Genomic DNA, 23,406 nt, shown 5'->3' on the forward strand with positions numbered 1-23,406 from the left:
ACCAGGAAGCGTTTGACAAACTGAAGGGAACATCACAGACTAGAGGGCCAGACAGACCAGGCAATAAGGATGTATTAAGAGTGAAGTATTCATAGCTATGCCAAAAGGGGGTTAGACAAATGAAAGGGGTGGCAAATAGAATTAACCTCGAGAAGTAGTTGTACAGTAGTTTAGATAACAAGGAGGGAGAGGAATAGTTTAGAGTGGTCTGAAGTGAAATAAGAATTGGATTAAACTGAAAAAAACAAATATGTAATATGAATACCAAGAAGAAGAAAAAAGGAAAAAACATCAGTTCCTTTACAAGATGCAGAACTGATTGGAAATTTTCCAATGGAATGTGTTTTTTTTGTTTGTTTGTTTGGTTTTTTTTGAGGACTGTGTTTTCTGAAGCCCCAGCTCCACAGCAGCCTGCCAGGCAAACTGACTTTGAATTTTGGCTTCTGGAGCTCCCAAAATAAGCTCCCTAGGATCCCCATCAGGTGGGCTGCTGAGAAGTCAGCAGCCTATATGTCCTGGGATCCCCAGCTCCTCGGTAACTCATCTGGGTAGGCAGCCGGGGAGTCCAAGAAGCATATTTCGTTTTGGAAACACCTAAAATATTCTTGTTATGGAAGTTTCTCACAGAACTTCAATTCCATTTTCTGGTCAGTTGTAACAAAAATAGACTGTGGAACGGGCTTCCAAAGCAAACCTAATTTTAAAGGGCTCAAGCAACAGGACTGAACACAATATACTATAAAGAAACAATCCCACACTAGGCCCTGTAAAACAGAAAATAGAACCTAACAGGTTTCTTCCAATTCCAATTTATAAGAGTAACAATAAGTTTACATGAAACAAAACTGCAGGATACTAAAAATAATTAAACCAGTCAGCACTTTTAAAGTAACAGGCAATTAGAAGAAGTGCACTTGGTGGTAAAATTGAAGAGTACTGATATATACCACTACATACATTATATATGCACATTATAACAACATTTAAACTATCAAAATTAAGCTATCAAAATATTAAGATAATAGTCTTAAATGGGTGCATCAGGAATGGAATTCAAGTCATAACTCATCCAACACTGCTAGTCTTCCACCAATCTTTTAAGTACAATTCCCAGGCCACCTTTTGACACTTTCAGTGGGGTCTTTTCTTCTTTATTCTCAATGTAAATACTTGCACCATGGGACACCAACAGCTTTGCCTCATCCACTCTCTCTTCAGCACAGGCTAAATGGCTGTAACAAGAACAAGAAACCCATGATCACTGCCAACTCTACCAAGTTTAGAGTGCCAGTCACTAAGGAGTTTATATATAGCCACAATTGAAGTGTCATGGATGTTTCACAGGCGTAGGAGGTAAGAGGTAAAGGAATATGGGGAAAGAAGCACACATAATTCCAACCCTGAACATAGACTTCAAAGCCTGTTCCCAGTCATTCCACTGCCATTAGACAGCTTGAGTATTTCCCAAGGCTGCTGTCTTTTCATGTCTCTTCATTTCAACACTAGATTGTAGCCCCACTGAGGTAGCCAGCTTTGGGAAGTCAAAAAAACTCGAGTACCTGAATCTCAATTATGCAACACACACACCCACCCATCCCCTTACCTGCGTTTGGTCAAAAAATCCCTCATGAAAAATGGAAAAAATACATATTAGCAACTACACCACTTTTATCTGTCATTGGTCAATTGGCATAAGATTTTTAAAAATATAATCTGACATTATTGCACAACAATAGCGAACAGAATGCAATTATTCCTTAAACACTAGAAGTGAAATCCTCACCCCCATTTTAGTCAAATAGGAGTTTTGCCATCAACTTAAATTTTACCATAAGAGTTTATGTATGGATATTGCCCTAGATACACGCATTTCAAATACTGGACCAACTGCATTTAACTTCTGCTTGTTTGCTTAATAGTAGGGCTGTCAATTAATCAAAGTAACTCACGCAATTAACTCAAAAAAATTAATCATGATTAATTGCAGTTTTAGATTTAGACTTCAGATTCTTAAACCTTGAGTCAAGTGCTGCCCTGCAAGCTCTGGGGTCCAGGATTGGGGTCCGGGCTGCCACTGCCTTGCCACCTGGCCCCTGCAGCTCAGTGGTTTGAGCATTGGCCTGATAAACCCAGGGTGGTGAGTTTAATCCTTGAGGGGGGCCACTTAGGGATCTGGGGCAAAATCAGTACTTGGTCCTGCTAGTAAAGGCAGGGGGCTGGACTTGATGACCTTCCAGTTCTGAGACAGGTATATCTCCATATATTATAGTCCAGGTCATACATTGTGGGCCACATAATAAGTTGAGAACCACTGGTCTACCCTCTAGGGACAGTAGAGCTGAATTATTAAGTGATTGGTTACTGTAACCAAAGTTTTATGCTTCACCTGGAAACATAGAAAAGTCTATAGTATATATTTGAAAAAAAAAAAAAAAAATTAAAAACATGGTGACTGGAAATGAGTGAAACATCTTGTTACACTTCTCTGAAGTTTTCTGAAGGAACTGAGAGTTTGAGTATACTTGCATGTAAGTAATGGAGTTTTCAGTTGAGAGAGATTAAAAAAAAAAAAAAAAAAAAAAAAAAAAAAGGAGAACAGAAATGTAACATCACTTACAGAGGTGTGTTCCCTTCAGAGTCCTGTATATTCACAGACGCTTTGTACTGCAGCAGGATCTGTATCATTTTTAGGTTTCCTTTGGCTGCTGCTCTGTGTAATGGAGTGGATTCATAGTGGTCTGTTGCATCAGGATCAGCTCCTTTCTCTAACAGCATAACTGCAATCTAAGCATGTAGGGAAATGGGGAAAAAAAAATTGACCTAAATGACCACTTTAATGACAATACAAAAAAAGAGCAAGACCTGATAACATATGAAACCATACCTCTTGTCTATTTCTGGAGGCTGCATAATGCAGAGGTGTGCAGCCATTTTGATTAACATCATTCACTTGAGCATCTTTTCCAATCAGAGCTTTCACAATTTCATCATGGCCTGCTGAAGCTGCAATATGGAGAGGAGTCCAGCTAGCCTACAGAGGCAGGAAAAAAATAGTTTAAACCCTACAATTGCAAGGAAAAAGCCCACTGTAGAGTAAGGTACTAGTCCGAGTAAGAGTGGCAGAAAGAAACTTTTTGAAGGCCTGCAAGGTTATTTTAGGTAGACAGTAGAACACTGAAGAGAACTTGACAACTTTCCCTTATTTAAAAAGATTATTGTTCTTGCAGTACTGTTCGTAATAGACATTACTACTCCGGTTTGTCCACCAACTAAAAGGAAAAACGGCATTCCCCTCAGCAACATAGGCTACCTTGAGCACATCAAGCCTATCCTCTGCTCTCTACAATGGCTTCCTGCAGAATATTGAGTCAAAGTTCAAGATCTCAGTCCTTACCTTCAAGGTGCTCAAAGGCCTGGGCCCAGTATATCTAAAAGATCCCCTAATCCAGAAGATCCTATCCAGGATAAAGACAATGGTAGACAATTCTGCTCCTCAGGCACTTTCTACCATAAGGATAACGCTCTCCTATGCAGCAGACAGAGCTTCTTTGGGGGCTGGTCCGAGACCGTGAAATGAACTCCCAGAAGAACTTAGGACCATCACAAACATCACCACCATCTGTTGGAGAAGTTACACTTCTTCAGCCTACCTTTTCCAACACATACATAACAGCATGTACGTTTTACTAAGAACTCAGAAAAACCACACACTACACTACGTAAACAGGTTTCTTTCCATAAAGCAGAGGAGAGAGGCAGACCAAACCATTTGTGACAGATGTTATTCATGTCACTTAATGCACTACTGGAAGGCACTCAGATATTACAGTGATGAGGGCAACATACAAACCTATGCAGAATAGAATAAGATTTTAGTTACATAACAAGTAGTCAGTATTTGTAGTAATCTATAATCACTATCCATGGAAATGAGTTTGTTGCCAAATCCATAGGGGAGACAGTCTCTTCGTGGAACCTTCCGCAATCACCACGTGGCTCGTTTTTAAAATCGGTGCAAGACTCAGGGCTAAGCACTGAGAGCATGTATTTTACCAAACCCAACCGATATGATAAGAGCTGTAACAAAGGCATGAGCCTTGGGATCTGGCCAGTTCTACTCACTTCCTTCTCGATTCCTAAAAAAAAAATTCAGCCCATCGAGCCCAAAGCTGCACAGAACACGCTCCGGAAAGCGCAGAAGACTGTTTCTAGGAATGTACACAACTTACGTCGTCCTTGTCATCGACAGGCACGCCCAGGCCTAGCAAGAAATGCACGATGTCCGTGTGTCCCGCTGAGCACGCCCAGTGCAGCGCTGTTCGGTGATCCTGCGAACAGGAACACAGGCGGCATGGGTCAGCTGGGCTCCTAGCGCAGCGCCCCGCGGGGAGATGGCAGGGCAGGCAGCGGGGAAGATACGTGGGAGAGAGCAGGGCCTCAGGTCCCCAGCTGAGACAGACTGACAGGACCCCAAGACTGACCCCCCCCCGATACCCCAAGCAGCCCAGCTCCCCCCACCCCCTACAGCCCAGCTCCCCAGCTCTAACCCCACTGCGAGCCCCGCCGGCCCAGCTCCCTCACCCTCCTTACAGCACTCTGGCCCTGCTCCCCTACCCGCAGCCCAGGCCTCCCAAGCCCTGGCCCCTGCCTCCCCACACTACCCCACACCGTGACCGGCCCAGCTGAGAGCCCCTGCGGCCCCCCGAGCCTCCAACACCTCGCTCCGCCTGACCTGGTCGCTGCGGGTGGCCAGGCTGCGGTCCTCCCTCAGCCGGTCCTGCAGCAACTCCAGCTGCCCCGTGTAGGCCAGGTTACAGACCTCCATACTGGACACGGGACCGTCCATGCCGCCGCCTCGGGCCAGGGCGCGGAGCACAACAACCCCCCCCCCCGCCAGCCAATCAGAGAAGCCGGCCAGCCCGGAAGGCAGCGGGGCTGAGCGTCCCCCTCACCGCAGAACTACAACTCCCAGCGTGCTCCGCGGCCGCCGCCGTGTTGTGTGTCCGCTGGGAGGCGAGGAGGATGGTGACAGCGGGAGGATGGAGTCCGGTGAGGGGGGACGCGGCGGGGTCGGGGGAGGGGGATTCGCCGGGCGGCGGAGGGGGCGCTGCGGGGACTGCGGGAGGAGGGGAGCAGTGAGGGGCGGGCGGGACAGCGGGAGAATGGGGAGGGGGCCCGGCCTAGGGCGCGGGCCGGTGTAGCGGGCGGTTCCGATCCGGGCCCAGGGCGGGGGTCGCGGGTCGCGGGCGGGGGCCCCAGGCGCATACGGCGACAGCCCGGGGGTGACGTGGCGCTGGGACGGGTAGGGCAGCTCCGGGCCCCGATCCTGCGCCCGGCGAGCTCCGAGTCCGAGCTGGCTTCCGAGCCCGGCGCCCACGGCTGAGCCGGGACCTCGGCTGGGCTGCCCCGCACGGCGGGACGGCTGGAGGGCGCGCGGGGGCTGGCAGGGCAGGGCTGGGCGTGGGGCAGTGTCAGGCCCGAGGCAGTGTCAGGCCCGCTGTGCCGCGGGCAGGGGCTGCGCTAGAGGAAGATGGCAGCAGCCGCCGCTAGTCCGCCGGGGTCCGGCGCTGTTACACCCTGAGGTGACACAAGCTAGTTGCGAAGTGTCACTGTCACTCCTGCCATGGGGACACGGCCGGGACCTCCAGAACCAGCGGTAGTGGGGAACTCGCATGGGACTGAAATCTGATTAGCTCTTGGCCAGGTGGCTGTGGTTAACAGGTTTCACTCTATCTTGACTCAGCTCACAAACTTGGTTGTCCAGCCAGGTGAAAATAACGTTGATTAAAAACACCAGGGAGTTTCCTTACATCGGTTACTAAGAACATATTTAGATTATTTTTAACAAGTGCAGAGTTGATTTTGTTTCCAGCCCAGCTGTTTACTTTTTGCACTTCAGTCAGCTGACCAATGAAAACACATTTTTCAGTTTCACCTTTCCCTTTCTGATGTTCTTTGCTGGAAATCTGACAGCAGAATGGTTAAATTAAAAACTTTTAACAACAGCTTTAACATTAAACTGTTACGCAGTACAGTATTCCATTTTTGTGAAACTCTTTACAGAACCTAAATATGGAGCCTAAACTAGGTGTCGGTGTCCACTTAATATAAGTCTTAGGACAAAAAATAGAGCTGAGTAAATTCACTTGTACATTTGTCATATTTAGATATGTTTATTGGGTAAATTTAGAAGTATTCAAAGTATGTAATTCACCTAAGTCCTGTCACTACACTCAGTAAATTGCAGGATCTAGGCCCAGATTTGTAATGTTAAAGTCTGCTCTACTGTTGCATGGATATTTACTTCAAGCTTTTTAGCACAGTGCTGACATCAACTTCTCTGCAGCCATGAAGCTGATCCTTTGACAGTTGTGACTGCCAACTGGATGGAATAAATAAAATGTCAACACAATATGCATTCACTAGATTATGATATCAGAAATCATTTTGATTATGCATGTAAATGTCTTGGTATTAAGAGAATCCTTCCTTATGGCCCTGGATTTTTCCCATTGGCTCCAGTAGAAGCAGGTCTAGGTAGGTAGGTAGGTGTGTGTGTATACACACACACACACACACACACACTACTTATAGTTAAAGTTCACTGTTTTACAGTAACTAGCAATCATTTATTCAAGTTGAATAGAAAAATATACATGATGCCTGAATGCTAATTTTCTGGTTAATATACCCTAATCTGAGGAGGATTTGTGTGAAACTCTCTAGGGTATTCTAAAGTATAATATTTTTTAAACTGCATGTTTCCTTAAGTATGTTATTTACCTAATATTTTTTAAATTAATTTAAAAAGTCAATATTTTTTACTCTTTATGCTGTTTAATTTTGCATTCTGCTTACCTTGGACAGTAAAACTTGGTCAGTTTCACTTTCTGAATATAGTCAGTTTTGACTTCTAATTTTCAGGCACTTACACAAATGGTGCCATGTTTACATTTCAATACTTTAAGAAATGTTTAAATAGTATAAAACTTTTGTTTGACATTTTAAAAGTGTCATGAAAAATGTTATTAGTTATGGTAAAATCTTTTTTCTTCAACAAAGAGCCTACATTTTTGGATCTAATTTATCTAATAGTTAACATGGGACTAAGTATTCTAAAATGTTGGCCAGAATGTCAACTTTATCTTTTCTGTAGACATTTTGTTCTAAGCCAGTGTATTTTGTAGTCTATTGTGTAATCACATTTAACTATTTTACAGCAAGAGTAGTGGCTGTGTATAGTTGCTATTAATGACATTTAGGAAAGAAAGACACGCGATTAACTTTACACACGTGAGGAGTCCTGTTAGATTCATTGTGATTACTTGCATGCAAAAGTGTTTTCAAGATTGGGTCATAGATTGTTAACTCATTGGGACCGGGACTGTATCTTTTTCTGTGTTTGTACAGTGCCTCGCAAAATGGGTAATCCTGAGTGGAGCCTATAAATCTTTAGTAATATTAATATTACGTGCAACTTGAACATATTTAGCATGTATATTTATGATTTAATATTTAAACATCAGTTCATTGTGTATTTCTTAAATATGTCATTTGAAAGAAAAAATAATCAAAGCAAATAAAAACAATTGCTTAGTTTTGCAGCTGAAGAGTTATTCCTTCATTTCCATAAACTCCCACCAAAAATCATAATCAAATGAACTTCCATAATAGAATGAATCAATATGAGTGTTTTACTTATTCATCTTAAAGTAAATAGGTTTTATGGTGAATAATAGTATTTTTTTCTGAACAGGAGATACAAAATCTCCTGTTAGTAGACTAAGGCCCCAGTCCCATTTACACTTGGCATATGCTTAATTTGAAGAAAGAGTAGTGACATTGAAATGAGTGGAACGGTTCATGTATTTAAAGTTAACTGTGTTTAGTGCAGGACTGGGACATAAATTGTTCACCTAGACTGTGGGTGAAAGCCTAACCTCATTGAAGTCAGTGGCAAAAACTGCCATATGCTTTTATAGCACCGGGATTTCCTCCCTGGGCTCTAGGGTCCAGGTGCCACCCATAGTGTCTCCCAGAGCTTCTGGAGAGTTAAAATACAAAATTGCAATGAACACTATCCATTTTAATGGCGCTGCATATTGCTGAGGGAAAACGGGGTCAATGCTGCTGCCAGAATGAAGTATTGGTCAGAAAACCCCAAAACCCTGGACTAGATCACTGGTTGGAGCTAGTTGCACTTGCAGTATAAGAACGCAAAGTGCTCCAAAAAGAACAAAGGGAGCAAAATGGAGTTTGAACTTTCTGTGTTCCTGTTCAGTTTTATCCAAGTATGAAAACCAGACCACTGTCTTATCGGAATACCTAGAAGAATTTCCAGAAACAGATGGGTCAGTGTGGATCTTGGGAAGGCAATACCACCTTAAGACAGGTATGTTTATAATGAACATCCAACTATAACTTTCATAGTTTATATGTAGAACATTTCCTCAGTGTCCATAACATTATCACTACATAAATCTGAGAGCAAAAATAAACTCACTTCTAAAAAGTAGACCAACTATATACAGTGGTTGTCACCCTAATATGAAATTAGCTCGCAGGAGGTTTAAGGAAGTAGAGAGTGCAGCATCCGTCACAGTTTCTGCAAACAGGGCACGCCTAGCCTGCAGATTCTCACCTTAGGCGGGTTTATTTCTAGTAATCAAATGTCATGGAATAAATAAGTGACTTTTTAAGAAAGATAATATCACAGGTATTAAACAATCAGCTACGGAGAAAACATTTTTCACACAGAATCTTCCCACCAAAATAAGTAAAATCGTGACAATACCCTTTAAAGTTTCTCCTATAAGAAAGGAGCAGGCAGCCGAGTATCTACTGTAGCTCATTTTAAAACTGGATGTGGTGATGCAGCAAATATCAGTCCTATCCTTAGTAACTTTGTAAATCAGAAGCATGCACTGAAGCCACGTGCTCTTGGTGATAAATTGCATTTTAAAATACAAAGTAAATGCAATGAATCAGCAATTACCAGTATCAGGAGACCAAAAAATTAAGTCTGTACAGTGGTTCAGACAACAACAAATCCACTATGCTGGATGTATGAATTTCTTACAGCATGATATTCTCAGTTGAAAGTTAATGTGTTTTAAAAATTAAGTAGTAAAAATTAACGTTATCTTTCCGATGCATATTCTGTTTTAATTGGACAAAAATAAACACTTTCCCTAGAAGCTGTCCCTGCAGTGTAATTATAGCACAATACCCTACCACACAGGAATGAGAGGGCAGGGCTGGTTTTTGTTCCTTGGAGAGTGTGTGGGATAGCACTTTGTGTTGCATTTCCTGGATCCGGCAGTCAACTCAGTAGTGTCGTTGATGGGCACTAGGATACTGTTGAAGTATCCTGATAATGGCTGGAAGGACAAGTCAGTCCAAGGTTAACAGTAAGGGGATAAAGGCAGTAAATAGTTAGATCCTCAAGAATTGTAGAGTGCCTTTGAGGGAATCCTGAAATTAAAAAAAAAAAAAGCTTGGAGAGATTAGAAATACTGTAGAGTCAATATAAACATTTGATGAGATTGGTACAAAACTAGCACAATTTGACTACAACCTAATCTTTTTAAAAATTCTTTTGCAAAAATATACTGTTATTTACTTTTCATGGCCAGCTTAGTGGTTTAGTAATTCTAATGTCAAAGTTGAATGTCACTCCAGAGTTTTTAAAGTGAGACAGATTGTGCTCAGGAATTGGAATAAACAGAGCTTGATAAACTATCAGTTTAGAGGATTTAGTTTGTTCAATCGTACTGGTGATTGGTTTTATATATAACAAGTCACAGCTTTATTTATTTTGTCTATTGAGTTATGTTGGGAGCCAGATAGTATATGGTGAACAATAAACTTTGTCTGGGATAGGGAGCAGATCATATATGTGGAATTTTTTTGTCACATTATCCTGTTAGGGAAAGGAGGGGTGGGGGAAGACTAGGTATGGCTCTCCAAACCAGCAAGGTCTATCTCCTGAGATTTTCATGAAATTGCACATATCCCAGGGTATTTCCAGAGTGCCATGGCTTTTTCACAAAACCCCGATATTGTTGTTTGTAGGCGCTCTAGTCAATATCTTCCTGTGACTTTTGTGGTCTTCCTTCCCCAATGAGAAGCAAGGCTCTAAGGGTATGTCTACACTACCCGCCGATCCGGCGGGTAGCGATCGATCTATCAGGAATCGATTTATCACATGTAGTGTAGATGCAATAAATCGATCCCCGATCACTCTCCCGTCAACTGCTGAACTCCAGCCATTCAAGAGGCGGAAGCAAAGCCGACGGGGGAGCCGCGGCCATTGATCCAGCGCCGCGAGGACGCGAAGTAAGTAATTTTAATTCGATCTAAGATACGTCGACTTCAGCTACACTATTCTCGTAGTTGAAGTTGCGTATCTTAGATCGACCCCTCCCTCCAGTGTAGACCAGGCCTTGTTGGTCTGCTTGGACATGCTCCCACCTATCTCTGCGGTATTCAGGGTTAACATTCTCTAAGGTGGTGAAATCCTTGCAAGTGTGAGGGAGACGATACCATGGAAAGTGGATATCTCACTTTGTTTTCTCTCTGCAAGTCTTGTCCCTTTATATGGAAAAGAGGATTCAGTGGAGGAAGAAGGGCTATGCACTTAGGGTACATCTACACTACAGCGGGGAGTCGATTTAAGATACGCAAATTCAGCTACGTGAATAGCGTAGCTGAATTCGACGTATCGCAGCCGACTTACCCCGTTGTGAGGACGGCGGCAAAATCGACTTCTGCGGCTTTTTGTCGGCGGCGCTTACTACCACCTCCGCTGGTGGAGTTAGAGCGCCGATTCGGGGATCGATTGTCGCGTCCCAACGGGACGCGATAAATCGATCCCCGAGAAGTCGATTTCTACCCGCCGATTCAGGCGGGTAGTATAGACCAGACCTTAGGCTCATCCTTCCTCCTTCAGACCCAAATTGGTCCCTTTTAGTAGAAATTCTCCAAGTTTCTTGTCCTGTGTATAAATTTTGTTCAGGGGGGATAGTTCTGCATAGCAGTAGCTGGTTCAAGTTTAGCTTAGCTATTCAAAACAGAAATGCTACTCTCTTAACCTTTGATGGCTAATAATTACTGCACGCTTACCCAATAGACTTTGTTTAGTTTGTATATGTAAAGTGCGCTGAATATTTAAAGTGATACATGTATTATTTTTGTATCTGAAAGTAAATAGACATCTCCTGTATATTCTATATGTTGCGTTAATGCCAAATGATCTTTGCAGTCAGGAGTTGGTAGTTTAATATGGCTTTGTTTTTTAATTCCAGGCAAATCTAAATTATTGTTGGATATAAGTGCTCGTCTGTGGTTTACATACAGAAAAAAATTTTCACCAATTGGTGGGTATGCTTTAGGGTGAACAGCCCATTTTTTTTGTATTATTGTCTTGTTGGAAATTTAAAATTGTGGGAGGAATCAAATTATTATATATGAACTTACTGACTCCTAAATTATTAGAGGACTCAGAGGTATGACTTTTACTCCTTCTGAAAACAAAAAGGAAATAGTGGGCCACATTCCCTAGTACTGAAAGTTGTGCTCACTTACACCACTAGAAAATTTGGTCCTTGTGTTTATACTAACAGCGGAAATAACTTGTGAATGTTTCTCAAATTAATGGGGAATGCACAGTAGATCTGTTGTGCAAGAAATATGTTTAACCTGTTTATTCACACACTAAAAATGATTTCACATTAAAGGAATAAAAAAAACCCTATTTAAACTTTCTGGTTAAATTAAATTAATTTCCCAAATCATCATCCAAAGAAACATTTGGACTGGATAAATTATGGGATTGGTAATGGGATAGAGCCTTTACCTTTAGGTTGCCAATTTAAATCTAGCTTAGGTGGGTAGATGACCCAAAACTTATTTCATGGTCTCAGCCACGATTGCAAAAACCACCACAATTGGCATAATTGACAACACTACTGGCAATCTTACTAGACAGTAAGTACCATTCACCACTAGAGGTAGTCTTGCTACTACGAGACAGATTGATGGAACAGCATCAAAGATGCTTTCATTGTCACTGTCCATGCTCTGCCTGTTCTGTTGATAGATTTCCAGCATCTTTCTCAAGCACTAAATTAAATAGAAACAAATAAAGGAAACTCTTGGAATTTACCATAGAATCCACTTCTTGATGCAGAACTGTGCTTAAGAATCTAAGCATTTAGTTTAAACTGATTTATCTTTCTAGCCTTCATGATTGTGAAGACAGCCTTAAAACATAAACAAATAGAAAATATTGTCGTCCTGAATCTGCAGCCAGTTTGAAGCAATAGCTTGGAGAGGTGTGACCTTTCCTAATAATCTTAATAGATTCTCATTATTTCACTACATCCAACCAGGGTTCATAGCTCTACAGATCCAAACTGTGTCCAGTGTTTCACCAGATGCCAAAATCTGTATTTGCTTCCTACCCAAATGCTAAAACATCCAGCTTCAAACCCTCAAAGCTTGTACAGCGCACTTACTAATATATAGGCACACATATATACTTTTAGTATATTGCAAACTGAAAATGAGGGGAGATTATAATGTAATATTAAAATATGGAGGTTACTGTACTGGTTGCATTACTCTTTCCATATTGAATTCCATCAGGTCCGCTGCCTACACCTCCATCTGTTGTTTTGGTTTCATAGTGCTCATAGGACCTCACTGCAGAGTTTAAGTTTGGCTTAGCACAGTGTACAGAGTCCTGCATATAGGCTTGTCCATTTTATCCTTGAATTTGGCACAGTTTGGTAAACAGCTTTACATGGTTGCTTCTTTGCCTTTTGTCTTGCATCAACAAAGAATTCTAAATCTATTGAGCTGTGTCAGTTCTGGTTTCCACACAGATCTGCTTGGCAGATCCTGAACACTTATCTAGAAGCCAGGCTGGTGATAAAAATCTTTCTGTCTCAGTTTCTCTTCATCCACCGGACACTTGTTAAAAAGCTGAACTTTTCTTGACCACCCAGATTTCAACAATTTGATTTTTGTGGTGCTAATTTCAGTCAAGAACCCATATTAATTGTAATAATTCTTGTTACTAGGAGGCACGGGCCCTTCCTCCGATACTGGCTGGGGATGCATGCTGCGATGTGGACAGATGATGCTGGCACAGGCTCTGATTTGCAGGCATTTAGGAAGGGGTGAGCATCCTGTTACTTAGTGAAATATGTTAGGAGGCTCTGTGGTTATTTGGGTGACGTTTAATGTTGGTGTGAAAGCCCAGTACAATAGACATCCACTGAGAGATGTAGGGCTAAAGTAACTAGTGAAAGTCTCTTCAGAATGATTGGCAGAAATTACTAGTAAATGATGTCTCCAGACAAGAGGAAACTGTTAGTGTTTCATCCTGACCCAGCAGGGCTGAATTGTTTTGGTGGTTAAGCAGAAAAATAAGAACAAAGGGTTTACCAAGTGGGACTCCTGTCTTTATTATCTAATAGAGCCTTGCATGACAAATAATGAAGCTGGTGCTTGGGTGGAAACTGCTGCCGCCTGACTGATTTCCTGTCATCGTTTCATTGTTTATGTGGTGCTCAAATTGTACTAATTGCTTTATAGGCAAAATAAAGAAGAGTTCTCTGGAGCTTGATAGCTTGGTCCAATAAAAGATATGACCTCACCCACATTGTCTCTCTAATATCCTGGGACCAACATGGCTACAACAATACTGCAAATTATAGGCAAATATGCAGATAGCTTCCCTACCTCCAGCCTAAGGTCCCAATCCTGCAACAGAATTCACTAAGTGTGGACCCATACACCTGTATGAGCATTCCAGGATCACAACCAGAGTAATCTTAGGCCTAATATACATAGAGCTCTTGTATCGAGTCAGCTATTTTGGTTAGGGATGTGAGTTTATACCAATATAGTTAAATGGGTACAGACCCTACTGTGGACAACTATATACTGATGTAACTTAGTCCACAGTAAAGAGTGTTTCAGAGTAGCAGCCATGTTAGTCTGTATCCGCAAAAAGAACAGGAGTACTTGTGGCACCTTAGAAACACATTTATTTGAGCATAAGCTTTCGTGGGCTACAGCCTACTTCACTGGATGCATGTAGTGGAAAATACAGTAGGAAGATATATATACACACAGAGAACATGAAACAATGGGTGTTACTATACACACTATAAGGAGAGTGATCAGTTAACGAGAGCTTTTATCAGCAGGAGAGAAAAAAAACTGTTTGTAGTGGTAATGAAATTGGCCCATTTTCAGCAATTGACAAGGAGATAGGAGGAACTGTAGCGGGTGGGGGGAGGAAATAAGCATGGGGAAATAGTTTTACTTTGTGTAATGGCCCATCCACTCCCAGTCTTTGTTCAAGCCTAATTTAATGGTGTCCAATTTGCAAATTAATTCCAATTCAGCAGTCTCTCATTGGAGTCTGTTTTTGAAGTTTTTTTGTTGTAATATTGAGACTTTTAGGTCTGTAATTGAGTGGCCAGGGAGATTGAAGTGTTCTCCAACTGGTTTTTGAATGTTATAATTCTTGACGTCTGATATATGTCCATTTTATATTGCGTGCCACTTTTAACTATATCTGTTTCTAAACTGACACAGTAAAGTGGTACAAAAAATGGGTAGACAAGTTCTTATTGTCTCCTTCTGACTATCAAGATTTTTGTGAAAACATTCTCGGTTCATGTTGTTGTATTTTAGAAAAGCACTCATGATGGCATAGTATGAAATGCTAGACAGAGTTTGAAGTTTATCAGTTAATCTATATAACTTTTTCCCTGTAAGATTGGCTTTGGGAGAGACACAAAAAACAACCTGAGGAATATCACAAGATCTTGCGATGCTTCATAGACAGAAAAGATTGCTGTTATTCTATCCATCAAATGGGTAAGGGCAGGTATCATCAGCTTTTTATGCCTCAAGTTGCTAATGTGTTTACAATGTATTAATTTTAAAATATATAATCACAAAACAAAAGAAGGATTATGGAGACAAAGTGGATAAATATATATATAGAGAGAGGATTTAATGCATACCAAATATATACTGAGGTCTAAATCCAGCATGTACAATAGAAATAACTAGCTCTGGATAGAATATGTGACTATTAGGGACCAGACTTTAATAAATTTAAATTAGTGCTTACCAACATAGATTCTCTTGCACCAGCCCATAGATTGTAGTGAGGGGTGCCAGTAGTCAGAATGCAGTTTAGAGGCTTCTTCTCAATTATGGAAACTAATCTTCATTGCAGTTGTAAAAAGAGAATAGATAGTATATCAATAATCTGATTAAATGTAAATATTTTACAGTAGTTTTAGAATGTGTGCAACAAAATATTAATAGGATGTGCCATTTAATACATGTCATCACCTGATATTTGTGCTCTTTTGTGTGTGTTTTGTTTCTAATAAAAACAGCACAGATGGGTGTAGGAGAGGGGAAGTCGATTGGAGAATGGTTTGGACCAAATACAGTTGCACAAGTGCTAAAGTAAGCAAAACATACATATGTATTTAGAATGTATTTACCCTGAATAGTTCAATTCAGATGCAGCATAGCTGTCTAAGAGTGATGACCTCCATTTCTGGATTTTGAAACAATGTAAAGTTTGGAGGCATTGTCTTAAACCTGTGTGTAGTCTGAACTGAGGTCCTGCTTTTACTCAATTATATACAAGGATTATTTGAGTCACAGAAGTCACATGACTTGTCCATGTCCGACAGGGGCATAGGTTGGACTGTCCCTAAATCAAACACGTGAGATACGTAAGAAAAATAATGCATTTCTTCTACAAAAGTTTTATATGAAAAAAATCATGTTTATAAGTAGGTTAATTTTATTTATTTATATATACTGACAGTGTAGAGTGATAAAACAAATTATTAGGGCTATTGATTAATTGCAGTTAACTCACGTGATTAACTAAAAATTAATTGCGATTAAAAAAATTAAATCGAGATTAATCAGTTAATTGCACTGTTAAATAATAGAATACCAATTGAAATTTATTAAATATTTTGGATGTTTTTCTACATTTTCCTATATATTGTATTCTGTGTTGTAATTGAAATCAAAGTGTATATTATTTTTGCTTTACAAATATTTGCACTGTAAAAATGATAAACAAAAGAAATAGTATTTTTCAATTCACCTCATACAAGTACTGTAGTGCAATCTGTTGTGCAAGTGCAACTTACAAATGTAGATTTTTGTTTGTTACATGACTGCACTCAAAAACAAAACAATGTAAAACTTCAGAGCCTACAAGTCCACTCAGTCCTACTTCTTGTTCAGCCAATCGCTAAGACAACAAGTTTGCTTACATTCAAGGGAGATAATGCTGCCCTCTTCTTATTTACACTGTCATTAGAAAGTGAAAACAGGTATGGGCATGGCACTTTTGTAGCCAACGTTGCAAGGTATTTATGTGCCAGATATGCTAAACATTCATATGCCACTTCATGCTTCGGCCACCATTCCAGAGGACATGCTTCCATGCTGATAACTCTCATTAAAAAAATAAGCATTAATTAAATTTCTGACTGAACTCTTTGGGGCAGAATTGTATGTCCCTGGCTCTGTTTTACCTGCATTCTGCCATATATTTCATGTTCTAGCAGTCTCGGATGATGACCGAGCACATGTTGTTCATTTTAAGAACACTTTGCACATTTGACAAAATGCAAAGAAGGTACCAATGTGAGATTTCTAAAGATAGCTACAGCACTCGACCCAAGGTTTAAGAATCTGAAGTGCCTTCCAAAATCTGAGAGGGATGAGGTGTGGAGCTTGCTTTCAGAAATCTTAAAAGAGCGACATTCCGATGTGGAAACTACAGAACCTGAACCACCAAAAAAGAAAATCAACCTTCTGTTGGTGGCATCTGATTCAGATAATGAAAATGAACATGCTTTGGATTGTTATTCAGCAGAACCCGTCATCAGCATGGACGCATGTCCTCTGGAATGGTGGTTAAAGCATGAAGGGACATGTGAATCTTTAGTGCATCTGACATGTAAATATCTTGCGACGTCTGCTACAACAGTGCCACAAGAACACCTGTTCTCGCTTTCAGGTGACATTGTAAACAAGAAGTGGACAGCATTATCTCCTGCAAATGTAAACAAACTTGTTTGAGCAATTGGCTGAACAAGAAGTAGGACTGAGTGGACTTGTAGGCTCTAAAATTTTACATTGTTTTATTTTTGAATGCAGGTTTTTTTGTACATAATTCTACATTTGTAAGTTCAACTTTCATGATAAAGAGATTGCACTACAGTTCTTGTATTAGGTGAATTGAAAAATACTATTTCTTTTGTTTTTTTTACAGTGCAAATCCTTGTAATCAAAAATAAATATAAAGTGAGCACTGTACACTTTGTATTCTGTGCTGTAACTGAAATCAATATACTTGAAAATGTAGAAAATGTCCAAAAATATTTAAATAAATGATATTCTATTATTAATCGCAATTAATTTTTTTAATCGCTTGAGAGCCCTACAAGTTATATTTAATTTTAGCTGCTTTAACTAGAGTTTAACAATGAAACCTAGATGGCGGTTTACATAGTCAGAGAGCTGTAAGGCAGTATATTCATTTAAGGATGTTCTTTTGAACTACATAAAAAAAATACAGCAGACTCAGCATAGTGTCTGTGACTTAACTTTGTTGTACAATTTTTCTTTCTTCACTTGGTCTGGGGCTGAGTTTGACAGATTTATGGCCTGATCCTACCAACGCTTATGCACGTCAGTAGTCTCACTGAATTCCGTAGAACTACTTATGCATAAAGTTACTCACATGCACGAGTGGATTGTAAACTCTTTGGGGCAGGGACTGTCTCTTTGGTCTGTGTTACACAGCACCTAACACAATGGGATCCTGGGCAATGACTGGGGTTCCTAGGTGTGACTCCAACACAAATAAAAAAAATACTAATAAATATAAAGTAGCAAGGTTGTAGAGTTCAATGGCTTTGCTATTGGCAATGAGCCAAGAAATTTTTCACACAAGTTATTTCACCTTCGTGCTACCTCTGCATTTCTCTTCTACGTCATAGTTATACTTTGACTAATAAAAAATACAATGAATGCTGTTTTTGATAAGAAATTATTATATATTTATTCAAGAGCCATCTAATTGCATTGAGTGCCAAGCTACACTTTTGGCTCCTGAATGACAATACACTTTTTTACTAATTACTACCTTAATGTTTTCCAGAAAGCTTGCTTTATTTGATGAATGGAATTCTTTAGCAGTTTATGTATCTATGGACAATACCGTGGTCATTGAAGACATCAGTAAGTTACAAACACTGGCTCTCACTTAAATTAGTTTCTTATTTGCCAAAGTACCCTAAAAAAATGTAGTTAATAGAAAAAAAATGCATTTTGGGCCTTAATTATTACCCTAGCTGAGAAATAAGGAGTGTGTGAGAGACAGTTCTTGGGATACCCAGTACTGTGCATCACCTTGTTACCCCCTCCTCTAGCAAGACGTATCGTTATCCGAGAAAGCTTCCGGTGCTAAATGTTGTTTGGTTAAACATGACTAGGAGATGATAATTTACTAGATGAAGTTATCGACCTGAGCCCTAATGTCTTCTTGTTAACCTGGCACCCTAATCTGTGCCTACCAGGATTACTTGTAATTATACAGCTACAACGTACACACTACCCTCCGTAAAAGCTGGGACCTTTTGGAAGAAAGATCTCTGAAAAAGCATCTTAATTTTCCATTCATTTGGAACATTTATAATATAGTCCTTAGTGAATTGACAAGTCTCTCCTCCTTGCTCCCACAGAGAAAATGTGTTGGTCCCCTCCTCAGAGCAGCAGTGCTGCACGTGGCACCATGCTCTCACACAGAAGTGCTCTCAGTCAAAACAAGAACACAGCAGGGTTTTGCTCAGGCTGGAAACCTCTCTTGCTCATTATACCTCTACGACTGGGGATAAATCACATCAATCCGATTTATATTGATGCTTTTAAAGTAAGTCGCTGTCCCTGAAATGATTGTTATGCTGCATGTCATTTACAAACAGTTTAGATATCTGTGATACCAATATACAGGACAACTAAAATTTCATTTTTCCCCTTTGAATCTCTAGGAATGTTTTAAGATGCCACAGTCTTTGGGGGCATTAGGAGGGAAACCAAATAATGCCTACTATTTCATAGGATTTTTAGGTAAGGAAAAAAATAATTACAGATAAGTTGACGGGCTAAGGAACTGGTCCTGGTCTGAAGAAACATCAGGAAGTGTAAAACTAAAGCTGCTGGGAAACGTAGTTAAGGAAAGAGATAAGGAGAGTAGGAGAAACGAATAATTAGATAACTCCAGAATAATACACTATGATCTTTTATAGGAAAGGTAGAGTGAAGTTGGGTATAGAAATAAGTAACAACATCAGCAAGAGTCATGTGATATGAAAGGCTAGTTGAATAGTATTTGGCAAATCTATTAGACAGATGTTACTAGCATGTATTGTTTCCTAATCTGTAGGAAATCTTTTATTCTTTTGCTTCACTTTTTTTCTTCAAGTGGTATAAACTCAGCATTTTCCCTGATTAAAGCTAATTTGTTTGATTTCTGCTCACTTCTCTAACTTCACTAGATCTTGCTGTCTTTTAATGCTAGCCTTGCATCAATGTATTTTATCACTTGCCTTTCCTTTGTCACTTATAGTAACATTCAGTGCTAGACTTAATCTTTTTTTAAATTTCACCCCATTTGACTTGTTATGAATAATTGCTCTCTATTTATGACCTATCAGTCTATTTTTCGATAAAACCTGTGGTATTTTTATTCAGACCTCATTGTTTCAATCTCTCAGTGAGTCTAATATGAAACAGTGTTGAATTCCTAACTGAGTTCTAGATTATATTTGTGGTCATCCTGTGACCTGTTGAATGGCAGAATTTACATTTTAAAAGTTTTAAATGTTACATTAGCTCTAGGAAATAAAGGTCAAAGTAAAAAAGCCTTACAAATCACCACAGTAAGCTATACCAGATATGGTGCCACACTCTTCCTGAATTTCCCAATTTCAGAACACATAGCTAGCAAAAGTCTAATCAATCTTAATCATGATGATGATCTAAATTCTATCTTACAAGTCCAGCTTCAGTGGTATTACAAATGATTACATATATTTTATCTGCACAGGAAACGAGCTCATCTATTTGGACCCTCACACCACTCAGATTTTTGTAGATTTGGAGGAAAACGGTATGGTTGATGACCAGAGCTTCCATTGTCAGCAGGCCCCACATCGAATGAAGATCATGAATTTGGATCCCTCCGTAGCATTAGTAAGTGTTAGGAAGAAATGTAGCATGAACTTCTATTACAAAACTGCACATAAGTACTGATGAGGGTAGTTGTGCATTTGCCTGAGCAGAATCATGAATGACTACAAAAAAATTTCCACATATGCTGAATTTATCCTCATTGATAAACTATACAGTAATTTTGCTGAGATTAATGTTCCCTCCAGTAGGAAACTGGATATCTGAATGGGGTGGATAATTATTTTTGGTAATAGAGAAGCCTCCACTTTTTGCAGAGCCATTTTAGTGTAGTGGTTGAAGCAGGGAATTTAATCAGAATTCCTGGGTTCTTTCTCTCCTTCATGTCTGTTTACCAATCTATTAGTAGTTACAGTCCAGGATACTTTACAGGGATATTACAATTCTTATTGACCCTAATTCTGATCTCAGTCCAGTTACACGTACTATTGACACCAGTACGGTTACTCTTCATTCTCCTCCTCTGTGTAAGATCAGAATTGGCCCAATATTTGTAAAGTTCCCGAATGACAGGTGATGTAAACATATGTTATTAATAATACCACTTTTAGCAGGAAAGTATCTGCTGTTAGTGAGTAACATTTAACTATGTAAATGTTCAAACCATGAAAAAGCACAACCAACCAGTCCATTCAGTAATGTAACTGAGTCTGATATTCACAATACAGCCACTCTTGGAAGTGTCACGTATATGGCAGCTCATCCCCAGTGGCAGGTTAAACTTGCAGCCAGATGGACAATTGTGGTAAATTGGCATGGCCCTATTGACTTCAGGGGAGCTGCAATTATTATTATTTGCATTCTGATGGAGCCTACAGGCCTCAAATTGAGATTTGCTTTAGACACTGTACAAACATAATACAGTCATTGCCCTAAAGGGTTTATAATCTAAATAGATAAGACAGATGAACAGGAGAGGGGGGAAAGAGCAGAGCATTCAGTATGATGAGTGGCAAATGTTGTGTCAGTTCCTTGTTTTTTTCAACTTTTTTTCCCTGTGGCCTCCGTTTTACTCCAGTTCAGGATCTGGTCCTTAGTCTGATACATATTTTGGGTCTTACACATGATGATAGTATGTGCTACTGCAAAACAGTGGCTTAATTCTGTCTTATTTGCTAATATTGCATGTAACTTGCAGAGGAAAAACTATCTCTGTTTTTCTCCCCTTCAGGGCTTCTTTTGTAAAGAAGAAAAAGACTTTGATAACTGGTGTAGTCTTGTACAAAAGGTAACAATGGGGTATTCTTTTAATTTGATCTGCTTGTGTGCGTATCAGAGCTAATTATAACATGACTGACAATCTGTGGTAGAGCTTGAGAGATCTCCCTTCCATGCATGTTTCTGATTGAAGAAATTCACTATATATAGATCTGTAAAATGATGACCTTTAATGAGGGTTGCACAAAGTATAACAGGATTCTATTTCATATGGGCATAATTGATTTATTATTATTATTATTTGCCTCTTGTAACTGTTTTGACTGACCAGCCAAGTAGATCTGTTGTTGGACTTTCCATTAATATGATACTTTTTTTTAAGAGAAAGTGCTTTATCCTCAGGAGATTCTGAAGCAGCAGGGTCTTCGGATGTTTGAGTTAGTTCAAAATCATCCAGCCCATTGGCCTCCTTTCATACCTCCAGCAAAACCAGAAGTGACAACGTCAGGAGCAGGTACAGTATTGACTTGAGTGGACTATAGTGCAGCAATATGTTCCTCCCTTTACCGGTAGGAGAAATAATCCCAGGTGGAGCAGCTATGCTTTGCTAAGTGTCTTTTATGCTCAGTGTGATTAGCTAATCCATTCGTTAATACCGGTAGCAACTTGAACACCAGATTTATCTACAAAGACTAAATGTGATTTCCAGCATATCTTGCCCTAAAATGTCTTCCAAAGTGAAAAGCAATAGGCATGTCTGTTAATATTGTTTTCATTTTTGTTGGCAGAACTTATTGAATCTACCGATAAACTGCTTGAGTTGGAAGAAGAATTTGAAATCCTGAGTGTATGAAGGAAGCTATGGTGATTTTTCTGTGTTGAACATATTGCATTGACTTCAGACAAACAGCCATTCTAGCCCACAAGTGCCTGAAATTATGGACAACAGAGCACAAAACCATAGCAGCACCCAAAACTCAGACAGTGACAGTTTAACAAGATCTTCCCTGGGTGGAAAGAGCAGCAAAGATCCCATTGGCAGACACGTAAAGGGAATCTCTACTTCCAGCATGCATCTTATTTGAAGACAAATGGACCTTTTGAGATGAAGGCAAAAACAATATATTAAAGTAAAGACTATGGTATATCACTGGGCTCTACCTTTGAAGAAAGGGATGACTCAAATGGATATTCTTGCTCTCGTATGCAATTGTGTAGTCCTTTAAAAAAAGCAAAATGGCGTTGAGTTAAGGGAGGATGTTTACTTCTGTTCCCTCCTGTGGGCTGCATCATAGGAATAAATTCTTCATCTTGTTTAAAAGATCAACTGGATCAGGAGAAAATTGTTTCCTTGTTAAATATTTTAACATGTATTTGAGCAACCACACTTTTTATTACAAAAATGTTTCTGTAAAAGGAACTATGTCTAATGTATACATTTGGAACAGCCTTCCTGTTTCTGGGAGACCTAAAACAAACAGGAGACTCAATTCGTTGATATAGATCACGATCACTGCTATAGTTATGACCTATTTCACCTTGACCTTAAAACTTAGGTTGATGATTTTTGTTAAAACAAGAAGTCAAAGGTGGTTTTTTTAAACTGTATCTTATTTATTTTAAAATAGATTTATTTACACAAGTTTCTCTGTAACAGCACTTTATCTGTGCATCTAATAAATTTCTTAAGCTTTTCATAGGCTACTTGCTATATTTTGTGAATTTGCTTGCACAGACCATAAATATAAAACAAAAAGTTATCCCAAACTGATGATACACAAATTATTTAAGGTCCCTGATTCTGCCTTGTTACCTTATCAATTCTATTTTGGTAAAAGTACCTTAGATATACAAGTCCCTAGGAGAGTTATGTAGTTAGATGTTTATTTAAACTGAGGATATCTCTAGTAGCTTTGAGAACAA

The 23,406-nt window shown here is 39.7% G+C and overlaps 2 protein-coding genes across 2 annotated transcripts; one reads left to right on the plus strand and one right to left on the minus strand.

Annotated features, from left to right (window-relative positions):
- Positions 1-365: 365 nt before the first annotated feature.
- PSMD10 (proteasome 26S subunit, non-ATPase 10) lies at positions 366-4,867 on the minus strand. Its single transcript, XM_034780558.1, has 5 exons — positions 4,733-4,867; positions 4,230-4,328; positions 2,885-3,031; positions 2,618-2,784; positions 366-1,232 (listed from the first exon to the last, which is right to left on the minus strand). Exons 1-5 carry the CDS (start codon positions 4,844-4,846, stop codon positions 1,079-1,081), a joined length of 681 nt encoding a protein of 226 aa, XP_034636449.1. The 5' UTR covers positions 4,847-4,867; the 3' UTR covers positions 366-1,078.
- Positions 4,868-4,917: 50 nt separating this feature from the next.
- On the plus strand, positions 4,918-23,178 carry ATG4A (autophagy related 4A cysteine peptidase). Its single transcript, XM_034780564.1, has 13 exons — positions 4,918-5,049; positions 8,282-8,392; positions 11,307-11,378; positions 13,086-13,184; positions 14,797-14,898; positions 15,432-15,504; positions 18,236-18,315; positions 18,819-19,006; positions 19,125-19,203; positions 20,183-20,328; positions 21,497-21,553; positions 21,886-21,997; positions 22,272-23,178. The coding sequence occupies exons 1-13, from the start codon at positions 5,040-5,042 to the stop codon at positions 22,334-22,336; spliced, it is 1,194 nt and encodes a 397-aa protein (XP_034636455.1). The 5' UTR covers positions 4,918-5,039; the 3' UTR covers positions 22,337-23,178.
- The last annotated feature ends 228 nt before the right edge of the window (positions 23,179-23,406 follow it).

The sequence above is a fragment of the Trachemys scripta genome, chromosome 9 (genome assembly GCF_013100865.1).
Source record: "Trachemys scripta elegans isolate TJP31775 chromosome 9, CAS_Tse_1.0, whole genome shotgun sequence".
In the NCBI taxonomy this organism is placed as follows: domain Eukaryota; kingdom Metazoa; phylum Chordata; order Testudines; family Emydidae; genus Trachemys; species Trachemys scripta.